The sequence below is a fragment of the Neodiprion lecontei genome, chromosome 4, assembly GCF_021901455.1.
Source record: "Neodiprion lecontei isolate iyNeoLeco1 chromosome 4, iyNeoLeco1.1, whole genome shotgun sequence".
Classification (NCBI taxonomy): Eukaryota; Metazoa; Arthropoda; class Insecta; order Hymenoptera; family Diprionidae; genus Neodiprion; species Neodiprion lecontei.
In genome coordinates this window covers 24,587,140-24,610,896 of record NC_060263.1, presented here as the reverse complement: position 1 = coordinate 24,610,896, position 23,757 = coordinate 24,587,140, and the positions used below count along the sequence as shown (strand labels likewise).

Sequence of the window (23,757 nt, the reverse complement as noted above, 5' to 3'; positions counted from 1 at the left end):
AAAAGCAAGCCAGACAATAGGAAATTTTTTTTTTCCACAGCTCTTTAATTCCGATTTAAACTCATTCAACCCGCAGCCAAGCTAAAGAATCGACTTTCTTAACATTCTGTAATTTGAGCCAACGGCATAAGCTTCGTGCATTCAGAACATAATGAATAGTTCCTGGAAATCTTATCAATCAGCGACGTCGACGACAGGTAAATTTATCAGCGATCCCAAATCGTCTCACGTTGCGCGTCCTTCGGCTTTAGAATGATGATAAGGATTATCCAGCCTCCGATCGATATCGATTAATCCTCAACTATTCCCAGTTGGTGAAGCTTCTGAGAGAAGAAACGGCGGAAAGCTCATTTTCCCAGAGTGCTCTGAGCCGGCGATTTGCAAGGCTGGAAAAAGGGAGGCAGGTAGTTTGATTTTATGTTTATTTTTACGTTTGCGTAAGTCTCGCCCGATTTTTCCGTAGTTAACCAATTGCCTCGAGACGAGTATGGCCGAAGTTAGAAACGAAAATCCGAAAATGATATCTGTAAGGTTGGGGAGGGGGAAATAACGTCGGGCGAAAGTAGGAAAGCAGGGAAAATGAGCCCGCGTGGAACCGCAATGCCGCATATAACTTTATGGACTTTATTATTGACTCCATAGAATTTCTTTACGGTTCAATTTTTACAACCTCTTCGTCGCCTAGAATCACCCTGCTGCACTTACGTATCTTGACGATTCGATTCGTTTTTTTTTTCTTTTCTTTTCTTTTTTTTTTTTATCATTCTGTGTACACTGGGTGGTCCGTTTTAATCGCCCCAGGCGAATATCTCGAGAACGGAAAGAGATACGAAACAGAGTATTACACAAGACTCGGAGGGCTTCAAGGAGGGATAAGACGATGTTGATATGGGGCGACTTGTGAATTGTGCCGTTTTTGAGATATTTCTAAGAGAATAGTTAAAAGTTGATAAAGTTGGTTTTTTTCTATGAATAATAATTATTTACCGAAAAAAATAATGCACGGTTAAATTTGCATCTCGTAAATAATTACATGAATTTTTCGAAAGTTGAAAACTCATTCAGTGAAAAAATGCGACTCTTCGAGAGTCGCAGGCATTGAAAATCTAAAAAGTGTAAAACAATATCTTATAGAGTAAACACGATTGATTTCAAAATGATCACGCGTCTCCCTTTCGTACGACACGCTTGTGCGAATTATAGTATCTCATTTTTCCCGTCTTCGGTAAATTAAAACCTGTGAATGGGATCTTCGATTATTTCTACTTACTACTTCACGCGACAAACTATATTATAATTAAGTCAACCGCGTACGAAATTTCCTCTTACACCGTTATTAATTGAAGGCAAATACGAGAAGAGAGATCCTTCCCAGGTTATCAGCGTTACGTTACGCTGTGCCGATGTCTGTGCAAATACATGTGCGATATTTCTGCTTACGTGTACACTCGGAGCTGTTACGCGTAAACGTGAATACTATAGAGAGAGGGTGAGTTATCCGAGGGTTCCCTCCTTAGGGATAAAACGCCATCAATTACAGGATCAAAGGAGTCGAGATAGCCACTTTCCCTCAGAGATCAAAAGCTTTTATACATATAACGCAATGTAGGTATAAGCATTTTCGTCTTTTTTTTTTTTACAATTCCTAAAAAGCACACAACGTTTCATCTTGCGAATTATGAGAATTCACGCGCCACGATTCGTAACGTTCAAACCAAAGCCACGGATTTTCTTAAGAATTTTGAGAACTGTGAATCACACTGTTGCATAATATATCTGTTAGTGTGTCAACCGCATTGAAATTTTCCACAATTTACCTTTTGACAGATTTCAGAGAACAGGCATCGATGTATGCGAAATGCAAGAGTGATCACGAAAATATTGCAATTTGATGGCAGACATTTTATCCTTGAAAATATTCAATACCCTCATGAATTACACAGGTCTGTGTTTTTTTTTTCCTGTAAGTTCTTTTACCGGAGTGTTCATATTCGTGAAATTAGTCCTGAATGTTATATAAAACGGCATTGGAAAATAGGTGCAAACTACAGATTGAACGAAATAAAACTACCTACATCTAAAGTATTGATTACACTGGTCAACAGTGGTTTTGTTGTCTTTGATATTTGAATAGTCTTATTGTTGGTAAGATGTGATGTCAACGACCCTAGGCGTAAGCGTTATTTTTCAAAATTGGCTACAGTTATTTATTTCATCGACATTTTTATACATGACTTAAAAAAACAATATATAGATGAAACATTCAATTGTTTTTTTAATATCTAAAGTTTGTCAGAAAAATATTACACAGCTCAACAACAAATTTTTTTTTTTTTTTAGACACAGCACATCGATTTACCGTAGGTTATGCTTTGAAACTTTCATGAAGTGTGGAGAAAATTTTAATTTCAAACTCTCGATCAATCTTGAATCTTATATCCGTATTAGCCATTCATCCTTTAGACGTTATACGTAGGAACGGTTAGCGTCTTACGTTGTCTGAAAGTCTATAAATCCAGCCAATGATCGTGAGTCGCATTCCAATATTCGCAAAGTTAGAATCGAAGGATACTTAAGGTTTCTTAGCTCTCCAGATTCCAAAATCTACGACAGATTTTCGTGGAACTTTCCTTTTTTGTCATTTATACTTTACGTACGTATTATGTGGAGCGTTTGACATGGACTGAGCCACTTTTGAGTCAAAAGTATCGTGTAGGATTGCAGTGAGATGTAGTTTTTTTATGGTAACTTTTTTCGCCTAGAAACATCTCGAAATTGATCAAATGGGGTAAAAAATTTTTACGTCTTAACGCCAGTGAATTTTATTAAAAGAACATTTATAAATAAATCGCTTCTTCCATTTCACTGTAAGAAAATAGTTTTCCACGTTCAAAGTTAATTTTTCTATTAAATTACTGGATTTTGAAAAATTACGGATCTTCAATTTTTTTTTTTTTTTTTGTTTTGTAACGTACTACTTTTTTTTGTAGATAGAAATATTCTGTACTCACGAATAAATGAATTCGAAAATAAAAATTTTTTTAATAGTATTTGGATCGATTTTGAATCATGGAAGCTCTGGAAGAATGAAATTTCAAATCCATCGAAATTAAATGAAAGAGTTTCATTTCTCAGTTCGAAGTCAATATTCAAGGATTCTTAGGACTTGCCTATAGAAAAAAAATTTATCTTAGTTTTTCTACCCTCTTGGATCCGGTTTCTTGTTTTCAATTACGTTCCGTGTTTTCAGATTACATTCATTACATGTAATATTTTCTCCTTAGAAATTCGGTCAGGAGATTGAGAATTCCAGATGTTCTTCAAGGCAATTTATTCTAATTTTAAATTTCAACAAAAATTGAATATGTGAAACTTCAAGGTGCTAAAAAATTAGATTCAACAGGTCATTTCTCTCTTTTCGTTCGGTTCGTCAACTCGGTGATAAATGACCCAAAAACAAAATACAGTAGCAAAAAACAATTTCCGATTAATTACTTGTGAATCTTTCTACGCAGAGAAAAAATGTCTGCGTCAAAAATGACAAAATTATTCTCATTTTCAAGTGATCCCTAATAACGGTGGCAGGATTCAAAATGGAAGTCAGCAATGCTTGGCATATATTACAACCCGTACCCCGAACATATCACGGCACGTAATAATTATCATACGAAAGACTTGTGCATGGAAAATTCTTCCGCGTTCCTCTCCTATAGAAGCAATATTAATAATCCGGCCTGTGAAATTCCTTGCCGCAAAACAGCGGCCCACAAATCCGCGTCGAAAATTTAGCGCAAGAATTTCACCCGAATATTGGAGTCAAAAAAAATTGATATCGTTTTGCGCAAAGTATAACCCGAAGAATAAAAATCTAACGTAAAGTAATTGAAAGGAATAAGTGAACAAATAAATTAAAGAAGGATCGAAAGAAGGAGAAAGATGCCAAGGAGGGCAGAAGAAAGCTCGTAATTTGGGCAAAGTGAGAAAAATTGAGAGAGCCAGGAAAATCTCTGCGGCGGGAAGTTTTGGCCGCGTGAATACCGTGTGCACATGATGGATTTTGGCCATCAGTTATCATATCTCGGTGACGTGCCGTCAGGGCATCTTGCAGGTCGGTTTTTTCTCCTTTGAGACCCCTTGGAGTATCTCTCGAGTGTCTTTTCGTCCTTAATGCCTAATTTACTTTGAATCTTGAAGTGGATGAACCGTTGCGATTTTTATCAGTGAAACAAAAGTCAAATAAACGGATAAACAAAGAGGATCGCCTTTTTTGCACTTGTCATAGACCTAAAGAAGATTTCAAAACATCGTAGCGAAATAAAATTCAAAATGCGTTTCGTGGAACATCGTACTTTGGTGTAAAGCTAAAAGCATGGGAAAAATGGGGACGAAAATTGAAAAGGGTTGGGCCGAAATGGCGGGGAACGCCCCATACATGCATATGTATATTTTCTAAACTATAATACCAATGAGTTTCCCGGTGAAATTGGATGGTGGTCTGGCAGTTTCTGCATACAAGGCGAGTGCGAGACGCGAGATGGGAGAAGTTTTTTTCCGACGATTTACGTGGCTGTATATGCTGATTTTCCTATTTTCGACTTACTACTCCCCCTTTTACGAGCGGCGGTCCCCCGCGATATTCAAATGAATATTGCAGTTATAGAGGGAAGAGTCGTATAAAGTGGAAGGAACTGGTAAGAAGTTGGATGAATTATATCTTATTGAGGCGAGGAACGCTGCAAATAAATCCAGTCGTACGCGTTGCTAATACTATTTTCTCTATTTTCATTTGTGGTTCAATTCGCTATTCCTCAACACAACTGAAGTTTTTGCTTATAACCTTTGAAGGAGGTTGGTTCGCCAAACGTGAATACTTTTTATAAAGTTAATAAACTTTATTACGAGATTGTCGTAAATTGAATGTTCATCGAGTTATTGTATTCCTAACTCACGAATCAACTATGTAAAGAATAAAAAATACTGAAATTTTAAACAGATATTTAGATTTTGATGCGTTATTTCAAATCGCATTAAAATTTCTCAAAATCTTGCATATTCATTCGATTTCATCCTGAACTGGCTCATTGTCAGTATGTACAGAATACTATTTCTACTAATTCAGCAAAGCACTTCTTTTTAATCACGTTGACACTACTAAATATTCATTTCTAGATTCAAAAATATCTGTTTCACTGACTTTGTAGAGAATAGGATTATGAATAAAATTACTCATTGTTAAATGAAGTCAAATGGACCTTATGGATACTTTAAGATTATAAAACTATTTAAAACGAATTATCGATATTGCTAGTTTTGATAATTCCTGTATGTTCTATTTTCGTATTTTCTACAAAACTTTCGTGACTCATAGATATAATAATTGATGAATACTCAACGTGTGACTATCTCGTAAAATAAATGAATAACGGTATCGATTTTAGCCAACCAATCTTCCTAATGCGATTTGTTGTCAACAACACATCTGTTGGTTATTGCGACGTGGTTTACGAATATAATAATATCATTCTTGCCTCAGATTTCTTTCAAGCCAGAAAATAGAGGATCGGTACTTTCAAAATGGATGCGTTTACTGTAATCCTTGATTACAAAAATGTGCGCAGAATTTACAAATTCGATTTTTCCTCAAGTATTTGGAAATTCAAAAAAGCGAAACATAGATAATTGTATTAATTTATCGCTCAGAATTTTTGAAATTTTCGTGCTAGAATCGTTTTCTGAAAATTCAAAACAAAGTAACCGATACTCACATCATTTTTCAAAATATCGATCTGCCATATCAAACCCGCTGTACGAAATTTTAGTTGTATTAGTTGACGATTAATTAATTCAATGAGCAGCAGATTCTCAAAAAAAAAAATACCGTGTCGTTTCCAATTGCAATGAAACAAATTGCAAACGAGCCTGTCAGAACTTCAGCGATAAATGAAGCGGACATTTTTTTTCTATAATAATTATTACTCAGAGAACGTCGTGTAAAACAAATTTCTATTATCTTATGCTACTTGGACTAGACAGCGGAGTGATTTTCTCTAAGTGGAAAAACCATCATGTCATGCAAACCAGGTGGGCGAAATCTGCTTGCGGACTCTGACTCACGAGTCTAACCAACGTCTCGTCTATGCAGATTTGAACACCCTCATAGAGGAGATAGAATGGCTGGTCAAGGATCACAGTTGGCATGGTGCACAGTGTGCGGAACGCCTGAGGTCCTGTCCGAACCCGATAACGATGTGCAAAGACGATTCTTACACGATGAAAATCACCCTCGACATATTCGTTAAGCTGCAGCAAATGCTTCACAACTATATTGGCCTGATGAAGTGAGTAGACTTTCTGAAATTGGTCGACTTTGTTCGCCTTGTACAATATGTGAAGAAGGTTGAAAAATTCGACTTGCAGTATCCAACACTACCTGACACTATGAAAAATATTAGAACATTCTTTTTTCCTTGATCAATTTTCATACCTAAGATGTCGAAGAACTTCCGCTAAAATATCAAGGGAAAATTTTGACTCCGAGAATATATTTAGAAATATATTTTTGGCGCTGGAAGAAAGGTGATCAATCCTTCTCGATTTCCTAAAGTTACTCACTGCCAAAAAAGTGGAAACTTTCATGATCCGGCGTTTAGCAATAAATTTGAATTTTGCTGAGCTTATCTGACATTTGCATGAAACATTTGCATATTAGGAGAAATCTTTCGAAATATTTGACTATTACGCATCGTTAAAACCAATGAATAGTTTGAGATTAATTGATGATTTCCTATCATCTCAAATCTCTTAGCAGTTAGTGTGAATTTTGTTTGATTTTGAGTATTGCCGTGATTTCTCTTACAATTTTTCTATCCGTCAATTGTATTGCCACTTGGTGGTTCCCTGTATAAATTCTTTCCAAGTCCTCATTTTTTATTTCCTCTTGAGCATTTAGTTTTCGTGGTTCTCGACCTCGCGATTACGATGACGTAAAAATACCGCTTAGCGAAGCCCTCGACGTCGCGATGAGAGCCATGATCTCTGCGATGCATTCGTCCATTCCTAAGCAACCACCTTCGACGCCGGTCTGCCTCAACTGTGCTCGTACATCCGGATGCACCGGACGTCAATTTGTCAACAGAGCCAGCAAATGTGAATACGAAAAGCTCCTAGAGATAGAAGAGGTAGAATATCCGGTCAGAGTTGCAATTTTGAGCTTATTCGTTCAGCCGCGTCTCTGATCAGAGATCTGATTCGTTTTTACAGAAATCTCTTCTACAAAGTACAATTTCTGTAGAGAATATCGTAAAATTTATTCTACATGTATAAATGGCGCCTTTATAGAATTAAAATCCTGCACAGAGTGTCTCTGTGCAAAACGTTGTTGAAATTGATGACGTAATATTAAATGTGATTTCTTCTACAGAAATATTCTTCTACGTGCTCATACAGTTCTACAAAACATAGATTCAATTAATAACACGTGGCTGCAAAATGATACCCTATGTAACACATTTCTACAAAATGTCATTTTTATGATAATTTTCGAGCTTTTATCTAAAAATAAATACATGTAATGATAGTTGAGAATGTTTACGGTTGCATCGATTCAGTCAAACCTCTAAACTTAAGTTCTGAACTCCATTACGGTATTATATAAGATAATTTTCTGTAGAAAAGATCTTGCACTGTATTCTCCGCAGGACTTTTACTTCGTAATACTAATTTCTACAGAACCGGTCCATTCTCATTTTATTAGCGAGAAATTAGATTCCTTAATGATGTGTCAAAGGTACAGTCCAGTCTAAATGTTGTAAAGACAGAAATATCGTATAACGAAGGTTCGAAAGTGCAACTGAAGTTAATCAAATTGAATTTAGTGGAAGCAGAATTCCCTTAAAGCAGAAAAAAATTAAGAAACCATAAATTTCAGTTATTAGAGGACAATTGTTGATGACTTTGATGGGACCTCATTACCGAATGATTTCTACAATTAAAAAATCGCATTGTTTGAGCGATTTTAATGAACTAGGGCTCATTTTGTTCGTGATTAATTTATTTCTAAAACGCAGCATCGGATTTTGCATAGCGATCGAATATTTTTTATTACAGCATTAGTTTATTATTCATCGCTTAGTTAAGTACATCTTTAAGTGGGTCAGTGGCGGGGTAAAAATCAGGAGCCTGATCAAACTCCAGCCCAAATATCAGCACGCCTATTCCAGGTCGACAATAAACTGCAAGGGTTGAAGGAAATTACGATGGGAAGCTTCGGGGACTTGGAAATCTGCATCAAAGGGATCCTCCGTGCGATCGTGAGGCTGCCATGCACCGCTGTTGCCAGCAGACTAGAAATATTGTCATCGGTGGTCAGAAACATGAAAAATAAATTGATGTCATGCGGTCAGCCTGGCGCAGGTTTGCGCTGTGATATAATTATTGCATAATTTCAATCGCGAATCGTGTGGTGACGGAATTCCATTTATGCACAATTCACGCTTGAGCATGGTTGCGTATTTCTTTCTGTAAATTTGGCAGCGTCTCTGATGGGTCAGCAAGTCAATCCAATTTCCCAAATCATCAGCGAGTTCATTGTCGAGTATGGACAAATTAAGTCGCAAATATTTCCCTGTCGGAAGGTCTGCAGATTTTGCGACAGTCTTGTTTGCCCCATGGATCGTCAAAGGGTGAGGAAAAGGACTAGAAACTTGAGGGTGTGCGGGACGCGCAGTTAACTCAAAATTTTGTCGAAGCAAAAACATGACTACGTAATGGTTTCAAAAGTCTGAGCAAATCTCATCGAGCGTGCTCCAACGTTCTTTGTCCGCATTGTTCCGAAATGGACTACTTTATGTAGATTCTACAGTCTTAGAAACCTAAACTTTTCAAACATGTGCCGCAAAAAATATCGTGTGTGACACTGAAGTGACACGTGCCAACTCGTTGTAAAATTTACTATTACATGCGTCACAGAGATGTTTTTAGTTATATAGGTATAAAATTACTAATGCAGATAAGCTTTAGTGACGCTTTGTAAGTCTTTGTAATATTGCTGCTTTGTTTCAACGCTATGTCCCACACATCCTTAGACGGATTGCAGTTAATTTCGACTGACCATAGCGATGAACAGTTCATTGGACACGCCTTTCTCTTTATGTGCAATTAATCGAGCAGGATGTTTTCTGCTGCGAAAAAGCCAAGCAGTTGAACTTTTTGTGGAAACAGTGGATGAGGCAGAATACAGTGAAGGGTGTTGCCAAATGGGTGAGTCTGTGGTTACCTGCTAAAAACACTAGAACTAGCGCAGTCAAAATTATTGGTTGTACAATTTCATTTTTAAATTTTTTCTTCGTGTTACATTTTTTCCCGCAACGATGTAATGATTTTTACAACGATAATTAGCGGACTAATATAATGAATCTAATTTTTGTTTCATTAGACTGGTTTTATAATTTTAGTTTACAATTACTACTTCATGTTATTTTACTTCGGTATTTCTAGCGTTAATAAAATACGTATAGGCAATTTCAAACTCTTGGCTAATTTTACCCTTTCAAAACACTTGACTTACAGATCAAAAGTATGGTATTCCTTTCAAAAAATTTCACAATCAATCCGTAATCATGCACGAATGACAAGATAAACTTGATTTCATTATTTTGAATCCACGTGATACAAGATTTCGGAAAAATGAGCGATGCTTTTTAAAGTGGAATAAAAAATATCAAACAAATTTACTAAATCAGCGATATTTCGACAAATCGTGATCATTAGTTGACGAATTTGGTGTTCTACATATTCATTAATTTTATCACATAAAGGACGAAGATACCATTGCGTCTATCGTAGACTCCTTTAAGGGCGGCTCAGTAGATGGAAATAGATGCCAACCTGACGGCCCATGTGCTGATTTATGTAGAAGCAGACAACAGGGTCTGAAACCTGCAGATGACCAAGACGGTCAAGGTATATTGAGAAAAATTTTATTAGCGTCGTTACTAGAAAGGTTTATTAATAATAGCGAGAAATTATAGTACGAGGAACCGCGCTCCAAATAAATAATAGTTACACATGCTAGATTTTCCAGTCACAGCTTCAAAACTCATTTTCATTTTGTACCCAGACCTATATTTTTCTGTTTTTATTTCATGATTCCATTCAGTTTTGAACAATCAAAATAGTCGAGTACCGTACGCTCAATTCATATTCTCAATACATGTTAATTGATTTGTGACAATTTCCTGAACCTTGTCCGAAAACTTTCTGCAAATTCTCTGAGAACATCTCATGAAATTGCGTGTGTTCCATGAATAACTCGCGTATTTCAAGTGGCATTTACAATGAAATACAATCAACGGAACTATTTTCATTTAAATCCACTTCGGTTTTGCTATTTCGAACGAACATCCGTGTCTTTTTGCATCAATATTCTCTACATCGAACGAATCTGTATATTGTAAAAAAGCCGGGAGACAATGGATCAAATGTCCAACGGCGGTTCAATTTCATTCCACACCTGTAATTAAGAGCCATTCGTAAAAGCTGGCTCGTATGAAATTCGTAACTTTTCCCTCAGTGGTTAGGTTGGGAGGCAGTTATAATTAAGTTACATTCCCCTAGAACACCCACGTGTGGACAGATTTACGGCCCGGTAGTTCGACTATACTGCCGCTCTTTTCTATCCTCTGAACTAAAAGTTATTCGAGTCATTTATTAATCTAAACTTTCAGATCTGGCTGAGCCAATCCTGTACAGCCTAGCGTGATGAAACGTGGAGGTTATTCGTTACGGGGTAGTTTTTACTGATTAAATTGTCGGCAGTTCAAGAGTTACGCACGCATATCGTCTAGTCAACTCTCTGAATCGGTTCAAATTAGAACAATCAAGAGAAGAATAAGTCGTCTGAAATATTTGGGATCTTTGAAATTGCACGAATCCACTAAAATATTCTGAAAACTTTCGAAGTCGTTAAAGATCCTGCGAAATCTTCTGAAACTGTCCAAAAGAATCTAAAATTTTTGGAACCACGTGAAATGTCACCAAATTATTTGTAATCATCTGAAATCTTTTGGAATAATATGAAATCCTGTAAAGTCTTACGAAATCATCAACTGAAATTCTCTGAAATCTCTGAAATTATTAAATTCGCGGGAAATTCCTGAAACGGTAAAAAATGTTTGAAACCCTTTAAAATTCTCTAAAATATTACAAAAAAAATTTTAATTCTTGGAAATCCTTTGAAATTTTGTAAAATCTTGTGAAATCCAATGAAGGCATGTGAAAGAATTTTAATTCTTGGAAATATTATAAATTATTTGTAATTCTATTGAAATTGTTTGATCTGGAAATTTCTAAACACGGATCAGTTTAAATTGAAACAACAAAAAAAAAAATCCTATAACCTGTCCTCAGGCAACGCTGAGAAAATTCTACGCGGAAACGTCGAGTGCGGTCAAAATAGAAGTAAAACCTTAGCTGATTCAGTTCGAATCGGAAATAACCGCCGGGAGGTTGACAGCGGCCCTCGGGGTCGCAGATCGCGAGTCGACGAAAGTTGGACGAAGGTGGGCGGAGGACGAGATAGCAAGGATCGTTTTGAACACGGCCGAACCAGAGACAGAAAAGGACGAGAACTCCGTCGGCACAGTCTAACCAGTCGAAATGACGGCGCGAAACTCGGCGCCGGTGAATCATCTGATGTAGATAAGAAAAAGCGGAAAAAGGGAACGAAAAAAGGTGCGACTGTTTTCAGGAATTCACCTAAAATACGAAGTATGGTTTTTTTTTCTTTTTTTTTTCTTCACGCATAGAGAGATATGATTTTATCGAGATTGATGCGCGGTGGTGACAATTTTTTCAGAAAATAGTTTATTTTTTAAAAATATTTATTGTTGGATAAATGTGATTATTCAAAATTTTCTCTCAGAACACTTGTGCCGACGTTTGTTTTATCTCTCGAATCTTTCCTAATGCAATTCCTTGATTTTTCTATCTTTTTTTGCTCCCAATTTTGTATAAAAATTTGAGCATTTTTCTCTTAATATGTCTTCACTTCTCCGAAATTGATTTTACCGTGGATGTTTCGGAAAACAAACCTCACTGTAGATGATATGGAATTTTTTCAATATTCTTCAATTTCCTTTAATCCAAAATTTGAATTTGGTAAACTTCCGAGAATATTTTAACTGATTTTGAATTAATTTAAACTAATAGTGACACGTACATATTTCTTCGGTGAAACGAAATATCATAAAGTTTTGATAAGTAATTAATCAATAGAAAAGTCTTTGATCAATTTGACCATGAATTAGATCCACAGATCGTGGAAATTCGGTTGACTGAAAAGTTTTTTCTTTTTTTTCATCGCTATGCGTGTAACAGAACTCTGACGGAAAAATCGTGACTACGGATCTGTAGTTACGCAATTATACACACTTTCACTGCAATGTTCAGCGGTCTCTCATTTTCCATTCAATTATACGTAACAGCGTAAAAAAAAAAACAAAAAAAAATGTGACTCAGGTAGAGCTGAAGGAGATTTGAGCATCGAGGACGAGAGCCAGGGGATCGAGGGTCGCAAGAAAGGGACGAAGAAAAACGAAAGCGGAGGGTCAGGTACCGCGGCTGATCCCCGGTATAATTCAATACATACAAACTTGAAATTGATACTTATCGATATTAATTCAAGATCGCGAAAGGGCGGAAGGTGACGACCCGGCGGATAAGCGGCGGGGAAAGTCCTACCGAAAAAAGGATGGTAGGAATGATCACGGTAATCCGATGTGCAAGGTGATACCGGCGGATTGCTAGCCGTCCGTATAATAAGTCTTTATACTTATGGTAAATTCCATGCCGAATCGGACAAGTGATCTCGTATTTTTTTAATCAAACGAGACTTTTTTTTCCACAAAGTATGTGTAAAAAGAGAAGACACCTTATATTTTTTTTTGTGTGTTTTTACGTATTCAATTTGATTCTTATACTTACAGAATACACAATTTAGTTGAAGGGTGATCACTCCGGACAATTTAATATGTTTTTTGAAGGTCTTCGATATCTGGTTACTTTCGGAAGAAAAATATTTTAAACAAATTTAAAAATGTCTAAGAAATATGAGGTCAATACTTTAAAACCCATTCGGTTTAACGTGGGATTGTGTCTATAGAAGTAAATGCATACCTGTGTCTTTCCTCAAGGGAATGTCGTTGACGACAGTGGCGATGGCGAAACCGGAAGCGGGGATAAGCCCGGTGATCCGGAATCCGGTAGGAAGAGACGGGGTGAGAAACCCTTCGAATAACTCCGAAAAAAAAGTAACAAAAGAATTGTCTCATTTTTGTAGAGGGAAAAAACGCCAAGCACCGTCAGGAGCTGGATGATGACGCCGCGAGCTCCTCTCGCAATCGGAAAGGTTCGAATGAAACGGCCGTCCCTACTTTTTGTATGCATAGTTCAACTCGCCTAAGAATATCGGGCATGAATAATGCATATTTTCGTTGATGAAAAGTGGGCTGGAAGACCTTTTTTAGGTTGAAAATTTTTGCTGCAGCTAAACTTTATGGATGAATATATCGAAACCTCTGAATAAAAAGTTTGGAAAAGAGAGAATGATCGTTTCAAAAATATACAGCAATGTGTTTTGAGCCAATGATGGTAAACAATGATGAAACGACATTCGTACTATGTAATGAAAATGAATAGCTAAGCAAATTCAAATAGCACATAGTAAGATTTTAACTATTTCAAAAAGGTTTTATAATCAGCTCATGTTTAGAATGGCTAAACTCTGATGGCTCGGTCTCACCGTCGCATTGGCTCAAATAACATTGCTGGAAATTTTTTTAACGGTATTTTCTTATTTCCTAACTATTCGTGCATCCTTAAGTTGGTATAAATCGCAAATTCGGTATATTCTATGTTTTAGAAATAATAAAAGGAAACATTCGGTAAAACACACTAATAACCGATTTTAAAGTGTTCGAACACTTTTGTTCAACGACGAGACAAAAAAATTATTTAAACTTTACGAGGTAACCTTGAAATTTCCAAATTTACGGTCATGAACTGTCTCATTTTGTTTGATATGTAAAATTAGCCTCACTAGCACCACTATATTTGACACGAACAATTATTGATCTCTTTGATAAATCAGGTGATCAAACCGGCTTGGAAGGCGGTGGATCGAAAGGAGGACGGTCTGGCAAAACGGAGGGTGAGTCTAATGCGCATTATAGTCACTAATAAATGGCGACATTACACGCGCTGGCGATCGGAGGACCGTAAGTTTTCTCAAAGAACAAGTCTTTGCTTGGTTCAAAGTTGGATATCGTAAGCGCGGAAAATAGTCGTGAATTATTTACTGAACAGGATTTGGGAAATAGAGGTGCAACATTTAAACAACAACAAACAAAAAATCACGAAAGGGATTTAACAAAATTTTTAAAACTGTTACCGATGTCGGTCCAGTTGAATTTCGTTGATGAAATATCTCGTTGGCACAGAAACAAACGTGAAAATTATGAGCGGATTGCAACTGAAAGCAAGTCCATTCGTAATCAGTTTAAGGGATTACGTTGTAGTCCCGTTTTTTCGCTAACCAAAACCTACTGTTTTACTAATTCTAATGAATAATGTTTCATTTGATTTGCAAGCGAATTATCTACAAGATTTGCGACATCGGTATTCTGTCTCAGCTGATTAATTAATCATCATACAACAATGTTGTCGGAAAACCATTAAAAATGAGTTATACAATTAATAAAGTAACGTAAAATTTATTCGCACACGAGTCAGTTTATTGATTCATCAAAATTGGCCAAGCAATACAATCTTCCCGTTAAAAGAATGGAACAATAATTTAATCCAGATCTTTTTTCTGGACTTTAACTAGCTGCGCTTTTCAATATCTCTGTGATGTTAGGAATAGTTTTTTTAACAAGTGATAATTTGACTAATTTTATGGTTTTATTATTTGAATTCTAATTCCATAGTTTTATTTCCGTTTATTCTTATTCTTATTAGTATTTTTCAATCTGACGTAAGAGTTTGCTCTCGTTATTCGTCGCGAAATCGGTCTCAAGGGAGTCTTGCCAGTCACAATCTGCGGGAACTCGAAAAATAAAATAAGCGAGTACGTCAGAGTGCGAGAAAAAAAATGAAAAATTGAACATTCTCTTACACATGAAAACTCGCGAGAAGTGCGGCCGCGATGTTGACGAGAAACGTGGGTCTGTGGGAGGAGGAAAAGAAACGAAATCTGGATGCGGGACTCGCGAGGGTGACTCCTTGGGGATATTACAACGCCTCATTCACTCGCGTATGCCCATTAAGCTAGAATTATTAGTCACTCTGGGGAAAAACTGCGGTGAAAATATTTTTACGCCATCCTCTCCGGATACCGGGATCTGTTATATAAGCACTCGAAACGGTTCATTCACCGCAGGATGAACGGAACAATGGCGATAACGAATCAAATTTTAATAAAATTCTGAAATTTTTTTTCGAAATGCAAAGAAGCCCGCGGAAACTTTGTAGATATTGCGTTTCGGTCAGAGCGAAAGGTTGGCCACTCGTGAAATCTCACGAATTCTTGTGAAATCCTGTGAAATCATTTCTAGCGCAGAAATTTTTCGAAAAATCGGTTGAAATTGTGTGAAACCTTTCGAAATAATGTGAAATGTTGTGAAACTACCCTAAATATTTTAAATCGCATAATATCTCTGAAATACTATGCAATCTTTCGAAATACTTTGAAATTTCGTGAAACCAGCTGAAATTCTATGAATTCTTTGAAATCTTTAGAGTCTGAAATCGCTTGAAATCTTTTGAAACCATCCAATAGCCTGTGCTATGAAATCTTTGAAATCACATAAATTTTCCGGCTGAAATTCATTCAAATTCTTTTGAAACCATCGGAAATCATTTAAATCATTTATTACTCCTGTGAAATCCCTTCAAAATCTTTTGAAAGCCATATCCTGCCTCCATGAAATTTTGTGTGAAGTCATTCGGATTCTTTGAAATATTGAAATCTGGAGTACATACGTGAAAACTGATGAGTGGTCAAACCTTCTGGTCAAAGTGACAAATTTATGTGACCAAAACATTACTATAATCGTTAATTTGAAAGTATTCAATTTGAAGTATCACCAAATCATGTGTAAAACATATTTCTAAATACTTTGCAAAATTTCATATCCAGAGTATTTCGACATGAACGAATTATGTGTAATATTGTGATTGTTGGTTTCGTACACATATGTATGTGTGTGCGTGCGTGCGCGTGTGTGTGCGTGCGTGCGTGCGTGCGTGCGTGCGTGCGTGTGTGTGTGCGCGCGCGCGTGTGTGTGTGTGTGTGTGTGTGTGTGTGTGTGTGTGTGTGTGTGTGTGTGTGTGTGTGTGTGTGTGTGTGTGTGTGTGTGTGTGTGTGTGTGTGTGTGTGTGTGTGTGTGTGTGTGTGTGTGTGTGTGTGTGTGTGTGTGTTTACATATATATGTGTATATATATATATATATGTACGAAAAGTAATCTCTATTGTATACAAGGACGATGTGTCGAACCTGTACAGTTTACGTTTATGTTACGCTCTCATGTGTCCAGAGCGACAGGTACGAATGAATGACTGAATCTTGTTCGGCGCCTCGGTTCGTCAGTCGTGTCGAATACCTCAGTGAGGGAAGACGTAGTAAAATTTGGTGAATACGATCTCAATTTAATAACCCATTCTTTATGGTGACGAGTGAAATATGGTAGTTGTGAAAAAGTGTAACATAATGAGCCTGTTTCGGTCCGTCGTCGATTTTCTTTCCTCCGTATAAAATAAAGCGCATTATTATCTTTCAAACATCCTCACTAAGCTCTACGAAAAATCAATCTATCGGTCATTCAAAAAGGCTAAAAAATTCCAATTAAGTGAAATTTATATTGATCAACAGACGGTGAAAATGTAATCGAGTATCGCCGGTCGAACAAGTTGTTCATCGAGCTTGGATGGACGATACTTCCGAAGGATACGGTAATGCGAAGGGTTGTGGAATTCCAGACTGAGCCAGCAAAGCCTCGCATGAATTGGTGAGTCGCAATAAGAACTTTTATTACATATCACACCGACTCCATAGTAAAAATAGTTCCGAACTTGGTAGACTTAAGTTTTTAAAAATTTGCGAGTCAGTGGCAGGTGATAGTTTTTCATATGCTTCATAATGTATCCCAATAACAACTGCAGCACGGGTTGCTTTACAAAATACGCCATTTGTGTTAAGGAATATCTGATTTTCTGAAGAAAAAAAAAAAAAAATAAATAAATAAAACGGAAATTGGTTAGACGACATCAGAACTTCTTCTGCGGCAGAGGAAAAATTGATCCGTACGATCTGCGGTAAATTGTTCCGATAAAGTAAATAACAGCAGTTGTCCGAATCGTGCACAGGTTTAAAAACAACCGAATGTACGGCAAGCAATACTATGCTGACGGAAATACGGTATTTCTCAACTTCCTCGAGGATGGTACGGGTCACGTTTACTATCCCGACGGAAAAATCGCGATTGCGGCACACATTTCTAAGGAGGAAACTCGTGAGTAAGCCAATTATTTTCAATTTGCCTTCTCGTTTCGTCTGTAATATCAAGCCATTCGATTATCGCCCATCTCTGGCATTCGCGTTTGCAGTAAAATTCTTAGAGAAAACGTAGTTTGCACAGGGCGGTAAATTTATCACTTCCTCCCTATCTTCCCTCATTTTTACAGCCGCGAAGTACGAAACAGTCTGTATATTGATAAAGGCACAAGTTATTTGCGATCGGCCGCAAATCTCGTAAAGAGCCGATATACCATTTTGGTAAACGGGCTTGTTATATCATCCCGTGAGTCAATATATATCCCGAACGCGTCCTAATAGGCGAACGTGAGGTGAATGTCCAGGCGGTTAAGTAGTCGGAATCTATAAACCCGAAGACCGATCAGTTCCTAAGTGCCGCAAAAGACACGTATCGATACAGCGATTGATATGCCGCGGAAATCGTGTTGCGCGGTACTCCGGATTTATGGGCACACAGTCCAATTAACTCCGGCTGCAATCCGTCGGTAACTGCAGCAGACAAGGGCCCTTGGAAATACCATAAAGCATGATGATAAAAATGAATCAACTTGTGCAATTATTTTGTTTCGCTTGAGATACGAAGAAACACCCGGCAATTATGTATTTCTACCCCACATAGGTGATAAAAATTTACGGCAGGGTAGAATCGGTATTCAATAAATTTTTATTGAATCACGCACGATGTCGAAAATGTGAGAAACTGAACTACCGAGATCAAGCTTATTCCACTGTTTTACTTTTAGAATTTTTCCGTAAATATAATCCGCAAACGCATTTCAATATCGGTGAATATCGAAAGAAGTCGTGGGATTTTTCTAGAATGATTTATCGCTTACAATTACCTGGGTTAAGGGGTACACCTAGTGTAAAACGTTTTGACAGAACCTGCGCCTGTAAAGTAGTAAGTCGACTCCGAGTATAATGGAGTACACGTGGCCCAGCCCCTTCTCCGTAGCCTGCCAAACTTTCCTTCTCAATTATTTCGCCTGTGCGTTGAACCGGTGTACCAAGAATAAATATACCCACCTAACTTATACCCGAAGCAAGGGTCGTACATCGTTTGTGGATTCAACGTGAAAATACTCTGAGCATATATAATTAAAGACGAGACCTACAAGGTGTACTCCGAAGGAGGCAGAGACCTTATGGGGGTTGTTCGAGCCCCTTGGCTGATGGGGGTATTCGACTCCATGGGCAACGGCGTCGTCTACGATGAGAACTGCAAAGTACGGTAATTATCAGCAGCGCTCCGATGTTATTCATAAACTCATTTGCTTCGAATTTTCAAGCGTTGAAACGGCCTCTCAAGGCTCTGGATTTACAGCGTACAGTCAGGTCAAAAAATTGTGTGACACTAATACCTGATCCAACGAAGGATCGGAACGTCAGTCACTGTTGCTGATCTAGTTGCATAAGTAATTAAAGAAGTCATGGTAAAACAGAAGGGAATTTTACCGTGCTGCATTTTGAACGCAAATTTTAAGATCACTTTTACGTTGAAAACTTCGGAGAATCAAATCTGTCCTATTGTCTTTTCACTGAAAAATTTAAATTGTTTGTTCGATTCTGTTTAGCAATAGGCAATTTCATTCGTCACTGAATTCTTCAGCATATATCGTCAAGAGTTAATTTTTGGGTTAGTACAAAGTATTTTAGGCTGCATCGCAAGTATATCACTTGTAAATTATAATGATTTTACATATTGGATTTGTTTAATCATCCGACGCGATCAAGGAAAAAAAACCTGTCTCGTACGACTCATATAGTGTATTCGTTGATAAAACAAGTAGGCGATTATTCTTTAGAATTGGATAAACTATACCGATTTTTCTGTAAAAAAATAGTAGACCAACATGATTTCTTTAACGTTATTGATGTCAGTGTTAGGATCGAAATTTTTTTGAAATACAGTCAACTTGTTAAGGTTTACTTATACTTTTGGGCCTTTCTGTAATCAAGTTTTCGGGTCGGGACATTTTTGAGCTGACTGTACGTTCCACCCTTGAACTGGCACACTAATTACTTATAACCAAGATGTCGAGTTGGCTGAGCATGATACCACACAGAATAATAAACGATAAAGTACATATTTTTTGGCATCGAAACAGAGTCCAACTGCTAGCTGTTTCCTCGATTAGTATACATTGTATATATAGTAAAATATCGACAGCACCAAAATACAAATATATATACGTATAAAATATACTGTGACTTATTGAAGAAATACTCCAGCTACGATAGGTTTTCAATACTCAATGGCTATAGTATGTGTAACTATCTTGGGCGTGTACAGATAGTTTTATTACCTTTTTCATTCGCCGAGGGATCAATTTTTTTTTTTTTGTTCCACAAATTTTTCACGATGTAGTTGAGAAAAAAAAGTAGAATTGAACGATCAGTTTCCCCAAATAATTTTTTTTCTAATTATCTTAAGTAAAGTAAATACTCGTTCAAAGTTCAAAATGTAATACTTATTGGCAAGAAGTTGATTTAAGGATGAAAGGGTTAGAAAATATGGATAACGGCACTGTTTTACTATTTCGGTGTGAAATTCCGAATCTGAAGATGAATAGAGAATAATTCCATTGCCGAGTACAGGAACACAAGTATACAGCTTACAGATGCTTCTCAATGTGTTCACGTAATTTGTAATGTTATGGAAATTGATATTATTTCGGTTTTGCAGACACAGATGCGTATTGTAAGTGTAACGCTTTAATTGGCTTTAATGAAAATTAGCACGCCTCACTCGAACGCATTATACGTGGATAGATGAACGCATTAAGCGCTTGCATACCTCCATAATTCCGAATTTGCAATATAAATTGCGGAATGTCACGGCGGAAACATTGTTGCAGGCCGTAAACAAGTTTAATTGTTTCCAACTCCGAGCCGAGGAGGTGCTCATTATTAACTGTAATTATGTGCCCTAGTGAATCTCTAATTGTTAGCAACGGGTATTTCAGGTTAAGCTACAACCAGAACGGCGGCGTTTTCCCCGAAAATCCATCCAAAGTTCCCTTCTCCTGGAATTGGAACAACTTTCAGGCTCCCCCAATCGACCAAGTCGTACGCGAGGTTCGTTCGTATTTACTTACCGCGTTGTTTCGACCGAATCCCGGTGGCCGCCAGTTCAGTTTCGAACTTCCAATCCCCGAATGCATGAGCCGATCCACCAACTTTTGGCCAGCATTTTCAAGTCAAAAGTTTGATCTGGCTACAATTAAGCTATACCACGGTGAACACTGAGATATGAAAATTATACAGTTTTATCTCGTTTACGAATTAAACCTTTGTCTTTTAATGTTCGCCACTTCCTGCCGTAGGAACCAAAACATATTATCATATGTTTTATGCGTAAAAGAATCTGATCTTTCCGAATACTGTTGAAAAAACAGCCTACTTCTAACATTTTCAGTCTCGTATATGCAGTAAAAAAGTAGTCATGTTGGAGTATATCCTGAAATTTTTAGAGTGAGATCGTAATTAAATCGGTATAAAAATTCCAGGTGCCCAGAATTTTCTAAATATGTTCTAATGTACACTTGAGGGTTGATCCGAACAACGCTTCGCCGGCAGATAGGCAACCAAAGTTGCATCTTATATGCATTGAATGCCATAGATGTAACGTAAGTTGCCTATCTGCTGGCGACGCGTTGTTCGCGTCGTGCTTGACTGAAGAATATATTTGTTTTACTGTATATACATACTTTTCGTAAACGGTAAGCTTGAAGGCCTGAAAATTCTAAGATTTTCATATCTCAGTGCACACTCCAAACGTCAAAATTGTAGCCACACTGAGTTTTCGGCCCTGAAAATTTACTCGGCAGTTGATAGGTAATAGAAAAAATAATACGCGATAGCTTCGTGAAAAATACATGCGTCAATTCTTCCTTATTCTCCATACATCACGGGGCACCACTAAAATCTGAACATAAAATTGCAGGAACCTCCAACAGTCCGATTGCCCCCGGAATTAGTTTCAGCAAAAGAGTGAGTTCTTAAATCAATAGCTGAAAAATATTCTTGTATACTGTTTTTGGTAGCCTTGCGGAATCGATACGACATCACAAGCCTAAAAGTCGAACTGAACATTTTCAAATGCTTCTGCACAAGTTCGTATTTCAAAATTCCTAAAAATTAAGTCTATAAAATCAATCAAATCATTTAGAATTTCGAATAGCTCTCCATACCTGTGCGAGTCTACATATTCGGTATTTGACAGGCCAACTAACAGCGGTAGCAAAAGTTCGAAGAGATCAAAATCATCGAAGGTTACGAGCTGCTGGAAGCTGAGTGAAAGCGGAAACATGGCATTAAATCAAAAGTCGGAAACGTGAGTTTTTCGAATTGTAACTGGCCTTGAAAAGTTCACCATAATTTATTGTCCGCGCCTGTTTTCTTTCTTTCTTTATTTTTTTTTTTTTTACTGTTTCTTGCAACTCCGTTTTTCAGCACTATCCTTACTAGAATAGCAACGTTATACTTTATTCAACACTTTTGAAAATGGATGATTGCACTACCAACTTAAAGACGTACCAATTTCAAATTGTCGTCTTCTGTTAAGGATCGAACCGAGCAATGTGATAGAGCGCAAAGTGATCGCGCCGCTGAAACCAATATGTCTGAAAATGAACAAATATCTGAGTCTCCGAATACTCGACCGGAAGAATATAAACCTTCAATTCTTTGCCGGGCCGAAGAGTATACGGTAATAAGAAAATATTTAGGCCGCGTTTGATCGAGACCGAGTCGTGACTGATCTGGTATTATAAATGCCTCGCTACACTTTCGGCGCCTTTCTTTTCCAGAATCGAATTGGGAACAGAGGTAAATCCGAACGTTCAGATCAACTCGGAGCTAGTAGACCGCAACGACTGGACCGCGAAAATGACGAAGTAAATTACGATCTTCCGTATTGCACAAAAAAAGTGAAAATTTACGTACCGTCATTCCAACAAATGTGGGCAAATGGGTTTGAAGTCCAACAACTCAGGGGAAAAAAGTGCTAAAGAATTGACCGCGGAACCGTATGAATGATTAGATACTTCTGCGTTCAATTAGCCACTGTTCATTGCTCTACGAAATTAGGAATCAAAATTATTAGCAATTATGCGTTGAAAAGCGTATAAACGAAGGTCGGCCATCTAACTATATATAACTGCTCGCAGTAACGATGATTTTTAACGAACTTCAATTTTTTAAATTTTTAGCAAAGTTCTTAACGAAACTGATTTGAATTGAACATGAGTTATGGGAAAAAATTACGTTGCATTTCACAACGCATAACAGCCAATAACTCTGATTCCGAATGTTGTAGAAGACTGAAAGAAAGTTGTTATCAAATGCAGTAGACTACTATTTCAAACTCTGCGTCAGTCAATGATCTAGAATTTTTTCCGCCTAGTTATTGGGCTGAAACTAGTTACATCAGAGAATATAATCAAATTTTTGTAGATTATGTAGGATAGCGTAAAGTTGGTTAAATTGCATGAATTATGATTTTCTAAGGAGTAAGTACGACGTGAATTCGAATCTGGCAAAGGTTGATCCGTCCAAAGTAGAAGACAGTCTCGTCGAAATAGCCAAAGAAATTGAACGCGTGAAAACTGAAGCGAATTCAAGGCGACTTATGATCGCCAAATACAGACCTCACTTGATTGACAAGTCTTCGTGATACAACGTTGATGTGAAATCACACGAGACCTGGAATTTTGTGCTTCGTACGAAACTCCAACAACTTTCTCGATTCATTGTCTACTATTATCACTGGAAAACATAATCATCAATGTGCACACCTACAATAAAATTGCGGGAGTTTGCATCGATTAAAATCGTGATTTTTTAAAAACTATTGGTTCGATTCATTGGCTATGAGAGATCGAATGCAGTAATTCTCGTCAATATGTAGCGAAACAAAAACAACAAAATCGAATTTGAAACATAGTCGCAGTTTTTCGGCACTTTTTTGCATGAAATGAGATTAATTTATTAATCGTATCCTACCAATGAAAATATGCCTTTGAAAATTAACCCGTCATTTTGGCGTTGCCCTTTACGCTTGCTAACCCAAATTGCAGCACTGTGTCTCGGTAGAACAAATGAACAGGAGCAAAACTTCGAGGGTAAAGGTGAGGTTACGGATGTAAGAAAAAATCAACGAGAC

At 37.2% G+C, this 23,757-nt stretch overlaps 1 protein-coding gene across 1 annotated transcript; it reads left to right on the top strand.

Annotated features, from left to right (window-relative positions):
• Nucleotides 1-13,193: 13,193 nt before the first annotated feature.
• Nucleotides 13,194-23,696, top strand: LOC124294095. The gene is made up of 12 exons (XM_046737959.1): nt 13,194-13,274; nt 13,318-13,405; nt 14,147-14,206; nt 16,929-17,064; nt 17,423-17,568; nt 18,696-18,822; nt 20,558-20,669; nt 21,538-21,584; nt 21,817-21,927; nt 22,159-22,302; nt 22,403-22,489; nt 23,070-23,696. The coding sequence occupies exons 1-12, from the start codon at nt 13,194-13,196 to the stop codon at nt 23,266-23,268; spliced, it is 1,338 nt and encodes a 445-aa protein (XP_046593915.1). The 3' UTR covers nt 23,269-23,696.
• The last annotated feature ends 61 nt before the right edge of the window (nt 23,697-23,757 follow it).